Source organism: Martes martes (assembly GCF_963455335.1).
Source record: "Martes martes genome assembly, chromosome: 10".
In the NCBI taxonomy this organism is placed as follows: Eukaryota; Metazoa; Chordata; class Mammalia; order Carnivora; family Mustelidae; genus Martes; species Martes martes.
The window spans coordinates 15,241,922-15,254,927 of NC_137898.1; the positions used below are offsets into that span (position 1 = coordinate 15,241,922).

At 35.0% G+C, this 13,006-nt stretch overlaps 1 protein-coding gene across 1 annotated transcript; it reads left to right on the forward strand.

The window, feature by feature from the left end:
* Nucleotides 1–7,665: 7,665 nt before the first annotated feature.
* On the forward strand, nt 7,666–8,640 carry LOC308350722 (olfactory receptor 8K3-like; the record flags this gene model as incomplete). Its single annotated transcript, XM_080816230.1, has 1 exon — nt 7,666–8,640. The coding sequence occupies one exon, from the start codon at nt 7,666–7,668 to the stop codon at nt 8,638–8,640; it is 975 nt and encodes a 324-aa protein (XP_080672356.1).
* Nucleotides 8,641–13,006: the final 4,366 nt, after the last annotated feature.

A 13,006-nucleotide genomic window follows, 5' to 3' on the forward strand; every position in this document is an offset into this window, starting at 1 on the left:
TGAAATTACTATCTTAAAGATGCCCTCCTTATTCTAGAAGGAAAAAAAAATAATAATTCTCATCACCAGAGACAGAAACTCAGAAGCCAAGAGAAACCTATACAAACAGTTTGTTAAAATAACTCTCGGGGTGCCCGGGGGGCTCAGTGGTTAAGCATCCATCTTCAGCTCAGGTCATGATGCTGGGGCTCTGGGATCCTTCAAGCCCCACATTGAGCTCCCTGCTCAGTGGGGATCCTGTTTCTCCCTCTCCTGCTCCCCCTGCTTGTGCACTCTCTCTCCCACTCTTTCTCACTGTCACATAAATAAATAAAATCTTAAGAAAACCTAACTCTTATCTGCCTTCAGTCTCCCCAAATATTTTAGTTACTTTTCTATAATTGCTAGTCTGTGTTCAACCTCGTATATAAGCACTTAGACTGCGCCGATTCTTGGGTCTTCCTTCTTCTTATGAGGATTCCCACATAAGTAAAAAATTACTAAATAAACTTTGTATGCTTTGGTCCCATTATCTCTTGCATCAGTTTAAATCTCAGTGCTAGGAGGAAACGTTAAGGTGGTAAAGGAGGATTTTTTTTCTTCCCCTACAGTTTTAGTGAAGTTTTATTTGTGATGGCTCCAAACCAGAAACAAAGCAAATGTTCATCCACTTGCAAATGGACTGTAGGCTCTCCAAGCAAGGGAATGCCTCTCGCAATGAAAGGTAATGAAGGATTGGCACATCAAAAATGGGGATAATCTCAAACTATTCTTCTGAGTAAAGGATGCCAGAACAAAAAGACCACCTAATTTATAATGAAATTACAATAAAAGAATCCTACAAATTTGAAATCATTTATATTTATACAAAACAGATCAAATAGGAATTCCCAGAAAGTGAAAGAAAAGGACATAAAATATATACAACTTGGAAAGAAAAAAAGGAAACCAACCCCATTAGGCAAATGATATGTTATCTAATAGAAAATTTCCACAAATCTGAAAAACAAAAGTCTAAAACAAAACTGTGAGTCCAGCAAGGATCCATGATCCATGACTAATGAACAAATATCATTCTATATATACATATAGAAATGAAATAAAAAATAAAAATAAAATATTCACAGTCCCCCACATAGTTCAGTGTATCTGAACTATGCAAGTAGAAACAAGCAAATCATATACAGGATCTATATACAGAAAAGTACAAAATAGTGATTAAAGAAATCAAAAAAGATCTGAACAAATTCATAGACATATTAAGTTTATGGATTTAAAGACAATACATTAAAATATTATTTTTTTATAAACCGATCTGTAGGTTAAATGCAAACCCAGCAAGACTTTTGTAAAGGCAACTTTACACTGAAATTTATGTGCAAGTTCAAGAAACTAGCAGAGATTAAACACATTTTAACATGTAACGTAAGGAGGAAGAAAATCACCCACTCCATATTGAGATTTTCTATGTAGACATATAATGGAGACTACATGACATTGGTGGAGATACAAACACATGAATCAACATCAAATAGAAAAGATTGAAATATAATTCAAGAAAAGGAGAATAACCTTTAAAAAAAATGGTGTTATCGCTTCTTGGCCTTTTGGCTAAGATCAAGTGTAAAAAAATGATGTTGTGGTGCCTGGGTGTCTGCCTTTTGAGCAACCAATTCTTGATTTCAGCTCAGGTCATGATCTAAGGATCCTGAGATCAAGCCCCCTGATGTTCTCCATGCTCTGCATGGAATCTGCTTGTGATTTTCTCTCTCGGCTCCTCCCCCTACTTGCACTCTCTAAATAAATAAATAAATAAATAAACAAACAAACAAAATCTTCTAAAAAAATAGTGGTATTGTAATTGGGAGTACAGAAGTGAAAATATACAAACAAATAAGGTTAGCTTAACTTTTATACAAAGATTGAATAACAACTTAAGTGTAAATTGGCAAACTATAATAAACTCAGGTTAAAACATAGGGGAAAGCCTATATTCAACACCTTGGGTTAGTGAAGAGTTTAGTGACATGACATAAGGTGTCCCTGGGTGGCTCAGTAGGTTAAATGTCTGCCTTCAGCTCAGGTCACCATCCCCGGTTCTGGGATCCAGCCCCACGTTTGACTCTCTGCTCCTTGGGGGGGGGGGGGAATCCTGCTTCTCCCTCTTACCCTGCTTGTGTTCTCTCTCTCTCTCTCTGTCAAATAAATGAATAAAATGTTGAAAAAAAAAAGTGAAAGAGACATGACATAAAAAGCATAATCTATAAAAGTAAATGCTGATAAACTGGACTTGATCCAAATTAAAACAACCTACCAATCACACTCCTGGATATTTAACCTAAAGGAATGAAAAATTATATTCATGCGATCCTCTTTAAGTGAATGTTTATAGATGTTTTACTCATCATAGTTGAAAACTAGAAAGAACCCAAGTGCCTTTCAGTGAGTAAATGGTTATAGAAATTCTGTCATCAGTATCATGGAATACTACTCAGCAACAATGAAGGAACAAATGATTTATTTACACAAAACACAAGGGATCTCAAGAGGCTTCTGTAGAATGAAAAAAAAAAAGTCCAATCTCAAAAGATTATAAATGGTATTTTATTTATAAAACACTCTTTAAATGACAAAAATATAGTGATGGAAATGAGATTAGTGATTACCAGGAGTTAGGAAAAGTGGCAGAGGGGGAGTCAGTGGACATCGCTATAAAGGGCAGCGGGATAGGACTTTCTGGCAAGGGAATAGATCCGTTTTGAAGGGGGGGAGGGTGCACAGAATGGAATCACTGAAATGGTGCAATATGCAGTAAAAGGAAAAAAAAAAAAAAGTAAAGGAGAAGTGGTGAACAGACAGATGGAAACTCAGATGGAAATGAGAAGTAACAGTAACTACTTTCTGTCCCTGAAGGAAAAGTGGAAACAACTTGAGCAACAAATCCAGAAAGTAGCACCCACCTCATATTTTCACAGTGTATTATTTTACTTCCCTAAAAGCTTTAAAATAATGTGACAGGACAGTGTTTAAACTCCTCTACACTGTGCCATTCATGTGAGGAGACCACCATGGAAATGCAGATTCTTGATGGCCTGTCCCACAGATACGATATTTTAATCAAGAGTCCCCTGTGGTACAAAAGGAAAGTTAACCAAGAGTAAAGAATAGGAAACAAAGAAGGTAGGGAGAGAGGGGGAGTAAAGGGAGGAAGTCAGGAAGGAAAGCAAAAGGCAAGACCTGAAAAAAAAAGGACAGTAAGTACAAATTTTCTCTAATAATTAAAAGGACAACCTCTTGGGGGACCTGGGTGGCTCAGTGGGTTAAAGCCTCTGCCTTCGGCTTGGGTCATGATCCCAGGGTCCTGGGATGGAGCCCTGCATCGGGCTCTCTGCTCAGCGGGAAGCGTGCTTCCCCCTCTCTCTCTGCCTGCCTCTCTGCCTACTTGTGATCTGTCTGTCAAATGAATAAAATCTTTAAAAAAAAAAGAAAAAAAAGGACAACCTCCAAACATTTCCTTATCCTTTGAAATACTTTAGGGATAGTCAACAAATTGTTTGAAATCTCCTCAGGGAGAGTCTCAAAAGGTAAAAAAAAAAAAAAAATCCATAAATTGTTCTCACTATGCTGTGTAAGAAGCACATGAGGGAGTCAAGACAGAGGCTTCACTGCAGGTAAAATGACAGAATATTTCACGGACTATCTTATGTTACCAACATCAACAATGATCAAGTGATATAAGCAAAGTTATGCTTTAATTCAATAGCAAAGCTCTAGCAAAAAGTTGGCATTTATAATTTCGTTGTTGGGTTTTTGTTTTGTTTTGTTTTGTTTTGCTTGGCTTGGCTTGGCTTTCTACTACTCCATCATGCCTGAGCAGGAATTGGACACCTATCCTTTTCTATTCACATTATTTTTCTGAGTATTTTCACCTGGATCCGCAGACTGAATATTCAGAAACATCTTTGAATCAAAGTCATGCTATTGCTTACAAACTATTTTTTATATAAATAATTTTATCTCCAATGCAGGCCAAAATTGAGAGCAAATGAAGCAGAACTAAAGAGATATCCATTTTTAAAAATTGGCAAAATTAAGAAGCTGCCTGTATTCAGCCTTGCATTTTAATGTCTTTTCAAATTCTTAGTTATTTAGTTGCCCCAGGTTCTTTTTTGTGACCCTCTCAGTATAATTTAAGATGTAATGATTATTTAAATAAAAATATAAATATGATTCTTTCCAGATTGCTTGATGAGACAAAAGGGGATTTCCACCTCATACTGAGATGTGAAAAGCATTACTTGGATATTAGCGGACTTTTAAGTACCCAGTTTATGGTGATGGTACAATGTTCAGCATGTTCTTCAATTTTAAGTAGGATCTAACAAGAAGCAGATACAATTATCTCAAAGAATGTAGCTTTACAAAAATTACCATCGGTCTTCAACAAAGATGTTAAACTATGAAACAGCAATTTAATTCTTTCCCTAGAACTCTAAAGCTCAAAGGAGAATAAAAATACATGTTTATCTTTCCTTAGCTTACAGGACGATTAGAACTTATCAAGTATGATTTATCTCAGCCTTTCATATTTACAAAGCAAAACAAACAAAAAAGAAGGTTTATACCACTTCTTATCACATTTGCTGAAAATAGTTTTCTAAAATTACTACCAACTAATACATGTTTCCATCTTTCTGATGTAAGAAAGGCACATGCATCAAGGCAGGATAGGTGACCAGGAGGTCACAACATTAGAAGCAATGTTTTAAGTAAATTAAATGCAAATTTTATGGAATAATTGTTACAGTTAATGTTATAAAATTATATGTTTCTATTTTCTTATAGAGCAGAGACTGCTGTGATTATGTAATGCAACTATATTATAATGCCCCATTATTTCATAATGTAAGTTTTCATCATTATAACCAGTGCCATTTCTATTTCTTCTTTTTAAGATTTTATTTATTTATTTATCCATTTGTTTATTTATTTATTTATTTTTGAGGGAAAGCACATGAGTGGGGGAGGAGCAGAGAAGGAGGGACAGGCAGACTCCATGCTGAGCAGGGAGCCTGACTCTGGGCTTGATCTCAGAACCCTGAGATCATGACCTCAGCCAAAACCAAGAGTCAGATGCTTTAACTGACTGAGCCACCCAGGTGCCCCTCTATTTCTTTTTCCTTTTCTTTTTTTTTTAAGATTTTATTTATTTATTTGACAGACAGAGATCACAAGTAAGCAGAGCAGCAGGCAGAGAGAGAGGAGGAAGCAGAGTCCCTGCTGAGCAGAGAGCCCTATGCGGGCCTCTATCCCAAGACCCTGGGATCATGATCTGAGCCGAAGGCAGTGGCTTTAACCCACTGAGCCACTCAGGTGCCCCTATTTCTTTTTTCTTAAGAAAGGATCCTGCTTGCAATATTTAAACTTAACAATTATCTTATCTTAATCTGCTACCCAGTTATTACTGGTATTGCTTAATCTGTATATCATTAGGAATAGTCAGCCATATTTTTATATAATTATAATGTATATCTGTGCTATGTATTATAGTTTGGAGAAGTTCTTGTGGTCCTAAGGTATAGAGGAATTTAAAGTAATATCAAAAAATCCATGCAGATCTCATCTTAGTCTATTTTATTTCACCTCTATGGTATCGTATAATATTTTGATTTTATTCAGTTTTTAAAGTACAGTATCTCTTTATCCAAAGGGAGTTTTTTAATGAATTTTTATCATATGAAAACAATGCCAGGGGTGCCTGGGTGGCTCAGTGGGTTAAAGCCGCTGCCTTCGGCTCAGGTCATGATCCCAGGGTCCTGGGATCCAGCCCTACATCGGGCTCTCTGCTCAGCAGGGAGCCTGCTTCCTCCTCTCTCTCTACCTGCCTCTCTGCCTACTTGTGATCTCCGTCCATCAAATAAATAAATAAAATCTTAAAAAAAGAAAGAAAAGAAAACAATGTCAGTGACTGCTCATTCACCCAATTTTTTAAAAACATTTTATTTATTTATTTGAGAGAGAGACTGAGAGAATGAGCAGGAGTTACAGGAGGGCAGAGGGAGAGGGGATGAGGATCCAGGAAGGGGGCCAAGAGTAAGGAAGTGGGGGCTCAATCCCAGAACCCTGAGATCATGGCCTGAGCCCAAGGCAGTCACGTAACCCACTGAGCCATCCAGGTGCTCCTTATTCTCCCAATTTTCCCAGGTTTCCTCATTTTCTCCTAGGTTCTTGCATGATGAAATGTATTTGATTTGTCACATACAAGTCACATACAATGTTATATCAAAATAAACTTATATTAACATTTTGTTAAAATAGTTAAGAAAATTAGAAGCTAAATAATTAAAAGAATAGCACCTTGATGGTTCAATTTAGTTACAGCAGGGGTCAGGGCAGTGCCTGAATTATGTCCCATTTCATCTTACTTGACATATTTCCTGTTCATCATAATAGCGCAGACAAAGAAGATATTTCACAGTGCAGAATAATTTACATACATACAGTAAAGAAATCTGCTTTGAACTAAGTTATGGTCACCATTTAAAAAACAAAAACAAAAAAACACTATGTAGGCACACTGGTTCATTTGATCTTCATTCATCCCTCTCAATAACTCTATGTAGGAAATATTGTTTTGTATAGGAGAATAAAGAGGTTTAGATATGTTAAATTATTAGCTGAAAGTGACCCTCAAATAAGTCATGAATAGAGGTATAACACAGACTATAACAATATAAATATATCTTATATTTATGCAATAAAGAAAATTCTCAACTACAATCTGTTATAGTTTTCTTATTTATTCACTTGTCTGATATCTGTCAAAGGTGTCAACAATTTCACCTGTCAGCCTGTATCACCTGTGGGTGTAAAAGATTTTATAGGACCATGTGGTGAAGTAGTGGGTTCTGTACATTTTTTCAATTTTAAATTATTGTTTGTAATCATTATATAATTGTATAATATAATTTATTATATATTGACATATGTATTAAGTCATACTATTCAATGCAGTTTATAAACATCAATGTGCAATTGCAATTATATCAATGACTAATAGAAAACTTTATTTTTAATAGAAAACTTTATAGCACAATATACTTTATATGTTACACCCAAATTTTTAACATAGTTTTGATTTTTTTAAATGTTTCATATATATATATATATATGTCTATATCTGTATCTATATTTATATATATATATGTGTCTGTATCTACTTATGTATCTTTTTCTCCTTCTCTCTCTCCCTCTCTATTATCGATCTATCAATACCATCTTGGTTTCTCAAACTTGCCACTATTCATATTTTGGACAGGATATTGGGTCTTGTAGGATGTTTAGATATATAATATAATGCATTATATTTTATTATATAACAGAAATATAACTGACCTTTAACTGTCATTAGCCAGTAGAACCCCACCTTCTGATTGTGACAACTTAAATGTCTTCTGATAAAATATTATCTGGTTAGTAAAATCATTTCAGTTGACAACCATTATCTGTGTTTATGTATATTCGTGTTCTTTCATGAAGGGTTTATTTTCAAATATCTGAAATTGGAAAATTTGAATGTATTTTTCATGCTAGTTTTGCAAGCTAAAAATCACTCAGGTGATAATGCATGAAATCTATTGACCATGCTGATGTCTCTATCCAGAATAGGTTTCCTGGTAAGCCTGCATGGAAACTCAAAATCTTACGGTGCTCAATGAGTTCATTCTCATGGGGATCACAGACAAACCCGAGCTGCAGGCTCCATTATTTGGGCTGTTCCTCATCATCTATTTGATCTCAGTGGTGGGCAACCTGGGCATGATCATCCTCACCAAGGTGGACTCCAGGCTCCAAACACCCATGTACTTCTTCCTCAGACACCTGGCTTTCACTGATCTTGGTTATTCAACAACTGTGGGACCCAAAATGTTAGTAAATTTTGTTGTGGATCAAAATACAATTTCCTATTATTTTTGTGCTGTACAACTAGCTTTCTTTCTTGTGTTCATTGGTAGTGAGCTTTTTATTCTAACAGCAATGTCCTATGACCGCTATGTGGCCATCTGTAACCCTCTGCTCTACCCTGTCATCATGTCTCAAAGGGTGTGTTATGTGCTGGTGGCTGTCCCTTACCTCTACAACACATTTGTTTCTCTCATAGTCACCATAAATATTTTTAGTTTATCCTTCTGTGGCTACAATGTCATCAGTCATTTTTATTGTGATTGTGTCCCCCTGTTATCTCTGCTCTGTTCAAATACACAGGACACTGAAATGATAATTCAGGCCTTCGCTGGTTTTAATTTGATTTCATCCCTTCTGATTGTTCTTGTGTCTTACCTGCTGATCCTGGTAACCATCATCAGGATGAACTCAGCTGAGGGTAGACACAAGGCATTTTCCACCTGTGGGTCCCACCTGACGGTGGCCACAGTGTTCTATGGGACTTTGATATTTATGTACGTGCAACCTGAGTCCATTCATTCTTCTGACACTGATAAAGTGACATCAATATTTTACACTCTCATTATCCCCATGCTGAATCCCTTGATCTATAGCTTGAGGAACAAGGATGTAAAACATGCAAGACAAACAATGTGGAAAAAACTCTGCAATCTTTTTTTCTTAAAGTTTATATATGATAGAGCTTCCTTAAATTAGGTTATAGGCTTCAAAATTTGTTCTGTATGTCTCTAGAAGTAATAATAAACACAAATGAGTTCAACAAACATGTAGAGGTTCTCTTCCAAGTGCCAGTCACAATTCTGTGTGCTATAAATATATTAGTAAACAGAACAGGAAAAATACTTGCTTTTCTTGAGGGAAAGAGACAAATTGTAAATATAATAGTTAGGTACAAATTATACTACAGTTGAATTGGTCAAGACATCACAGACCATAAGAGCAGGTAAGAGAGTGGGTATTCTGTGGGGGGTGAGGAAGAATGGAAGGCACTAAAAGGGAGATCAGATGATTCTGGTGTTATTCTCAATGAGTAGAATAAATCTCCCAGTGTCTGTGTGAGTGATTGTGCATGTGCATGTGTGTTTGTGTAAGTTCATTCTCTTTTAGCCTTTACACTCTTCTTTTTTAAAAAAAAACATATGTATTTATTTAGTTATTTATTTGAGAGAGAGAGATAGAGAGAATGTGCTCACAAATGGGGAGGAGGGTGGTAAGGGAGAGGGAGAAGAAGAAGCAGATTCTCTGCTGAGCAAGGGGCCCCGTGGGGGACTTGATCCCAAGACCATGGGATCATGACCTGAGCTGAAGGCAGACACTTAATGACTGAGCCACCCAGCTCCCTGTCTTTATACTCTTTTTACAGCATGTGTTGAAATCACACTTACTGTGGTTTCAAGGAGGTTCAGTGTAGCAGGATGATTGAAAGTCATCAGTCATGTGAATTTGCTCAAAAGCTCCAGTACCATGTAGGGGATCTCAGGGTCCTGCTCTCCTCATCAACGCATTTGCTTAGGAGCCCCAGAAAATCTATTAACTCAACATAATTAGCAACTCAGTTACTCACAATATCAGTGCAACATGTCATTTGTCTTAATCAGCCCATTTCTTTATACCAATGGATGTACAAATTAAGATAAATTTTCTTGATTATAGTTAACAGTACTCCATTATATACTTTAAAGTTCCTAAGACAGTAAATCTTAAATGTCCTCACCACAAAAAAAGATGGTACTTATGTAACATGATGGAGACATTAGCTAATGCTAAGTTGTAATCATATTGTAGTACATAAGTGTATCAAATCAACACATCATACACCTTACACTTGTTATATGCCATTTATACCTCAATAAAGTTGGAGAAAAAAAGATAAATTTCTTGAGGTCTCCCATAGAAGTTTCCAATTTTTGATGTTTGATTTTATGTTGTTTTGGGATCTTGATTTTTAACTGCTTGTTTTTGTCTAATGGGATTGTTACACTTTCTTCTCTCTGAAAAATAAGAATACATATTTAAAATTAGTTTTCATAAGAGGTCTATTCTATCTTGCCTTTTTCATGGGATGATTTTCCTCAATATTGGTTCATATAAATGTGTAAAATATTTTTATTAGGGTCCATTGTTTTACTGCATTGATTTGATAATCCTTTGTTAGGAAGCAAAAGGAGATAATCCCATAATTTGATCAATACTATATTTCTAGTGAAAGTTTAGCAAGATATGAAACAATTTCCATTAGTATATGTTATATCTTCTGGAAAACTTCCTCCTAACCCTTCCAAATTTTTACTTTATTGATTATTTTTAGCACATTTTATCATCATTTACATCACAGAGATACTGGGCTGTTTCATCTGTCCTCCATTATGGAATACAATTTTCTGTGTCATCGGTAAAATTTGAATAAAACTTATTCATTAGAATGAAAACCCACGGGGCGCCTGGGTGGCTCAGTGGGTTAAGCCTCTGCCTTTGGCTCAGGTCATGATCCCAGGGTCCTGGGATTGAGCCCCACATCGGGCTCTCTGCTCAGTGGGAAGCCTGCTCCCCCCTCTCTCTGCCTACCTCCCTGCCAACTTGTGCTCTCTCTCTCTGTCAAATAAATAAAATTAAAAAAAAAAAAAATGAAAACCCACTATATGTATTTTTTAATGTGACGATAACTCTTACTAAAAAGTTTGTATAATTTTTTTCATTATTAAGAGAAATATATACTGAGCATGAAATTTGCAAGTATCAATGTAAGAAAATATTTTGCTTTCTAGGAGCAAACACAAGGTTTGGGTGGCTGCTAAGATATTTGAAAAGATCTAAACTAATATTTTGGTTATATTTTTCCCCAAATTATCTTCAGTGAATAATTATGACTTTTGTAATAGAAGAAAATAAAAGTCTCCATTATCTGGATTTGAAAACATAAAATAACTCAACATAACCCACTTCTAAAAAAAAGAGAAAGAGAACAAAATATATTGAGATTTATAAATTTTGATAATATATTTTATTTTAAAAGTTAGTCTCTATTTCAATATTAAATTATTTCAGAAAGTTTAATATTTTTCCATAAAATGGAAAAATTCAAAAAATAAAGAATTGGTACATAACTGAAATTTTTGTGTGAAATTATGAATTTATACATTATGTGTGATGATTCAGAAAGAAAAATACTAAGGTTGTCTATTAAAAAAGTCCTTGTTTTGCAGTTCCAGGGTGGTTCAGTAATTAAGTGCCTGCCTTTGGCTCAGGTCATGATCTCAGGGTCCTGGGATCTAGCCCCATGTTAGGCTCCCTGCCCAGCGGGAAGCCTACTTCTTCCTCTCCCACTGCTCCTGCTTATGTTCCCTCTCTTGCTGTCTGGCTCTCTGTCAAATAAATAAATAAAATATTTAAAAAAAATCTATGCTTTAGTTTAGGAAACTAAGAAGGGTACATTATAAATTTTTTATGTACATGGACACTAAGAAATACAGTATAAAAAAATCCAAGATGAAATGGATCTCAATATGGAAATACATATGAAAAATAACTCTCACTATTCTAAAATCATGCCTGGGAGTCTTAACTGGGGAATTCTAAGTGCTTAGGGAAAATGAAGTAATCAATTATATATTTTCTTTTAGAAAATTGAAATGAAGCTCAGTTTTCTTTGAGGAGCACTTTCCCCTGATATCAAAAGCAAAAGCATTCTAAGACAAGAAAAGAACAGAACAGTATCAGTCATGATCACTTATGCAACAATTGTAATAACAGTTTTAGCAAAAGGAATTTATCAGCATGTAAAGACAATAAGGCACCATATTAGGCTTATTCCAGAAATGTACAGATGATTTAACATTTAAAAATAAAATCACCATATTAAAAAGCTAGAAAGATTAAAAAAAAAAAAAGGAGAGGGGACCTGGGTGGCTCAGTCAGTTAAGCATCTGCCTTCTATTCAGGTTATGATCTCAGGGTCCTAGAATCAAGACCCCTGTCAGGCTCTCCACTCAGCTTCTCCCTTACCCTCTGCCCCTCCCCACTTTCATGCTCACACACTTTCTCTCCTTCAAACAAATAAATAAAATCTTTAAAAAAAAGAAACAGGGAAAAAGTTTTTTCATTAAAAAATTTAGTGAGATTTGAAAAAAAATTTCAAAACATTTTGAAGTTACAAAATCCATTAAAAGTAAAAACGTTGACCATACTAGCATCAAATGAAATCTCAATATTTATTAAAAACAAAAACTTTACTTAAAATGTAAATTTTTTAAAAAAGAATATATTTGAACACCTTAAAAAAAATAAAGCAAAAACATTGGCCATGCCTGTATTAAATGGGACTTCCTAAAACTGAAAAAGAGCACTGATAAAAAACCTACAGTGAATATCATATATCATATTTAAAAAATGAAATGCATTGCCATCAGATCAGGAACAAGGCAAGGAGGGCTCTTCTTTCTGATTCTATTCCACATTGTGCTGACGTTAGTATTCAGTGCAATATGGCAAGGAAAAAAAATAATAGAAAGTGTCCAGATTGAAAAGGAGATAATAAAACTGTGTTTATTGATAGATTGACAAGACGGTGAAGGCAGAAATCTCTTGGAATCTATAGAAAACAGTTACTGAATTGAAAAGTGAATTTAGCATCATTTCAAAAAGAGGATCAGTACACAAAATAATGTTTAATTCTATAAATTACCAAGGAAAAAATAGAAATAGAATATTTTCATTCATTTATTTATTTGAAAGAAAGAAAGAGCATAGGGGAGGAACAGAGAGAATCTCAAGCAGATCCCACACTGATTGTGGAGCCCAACACACAGCTCACTCTCACAACGCTGAGATCACAACCTGAACCAAAAATCAGAAGTCAGATGTTTAACCAACAAAACCACTGAGACATCCCTAGAAATGGAATTTTAAGATATATGCTACAAATGTATCAAAACTGTAAAATACTTAAATATGAAAAATGCATGTACAGAACATTAAGAAATATTGCTATAAGACACTAAAAAAGATGTAAATAAGTGAGAAATATACCATGTTTATTTTCTGGAAGATTCAATATTATTAAATA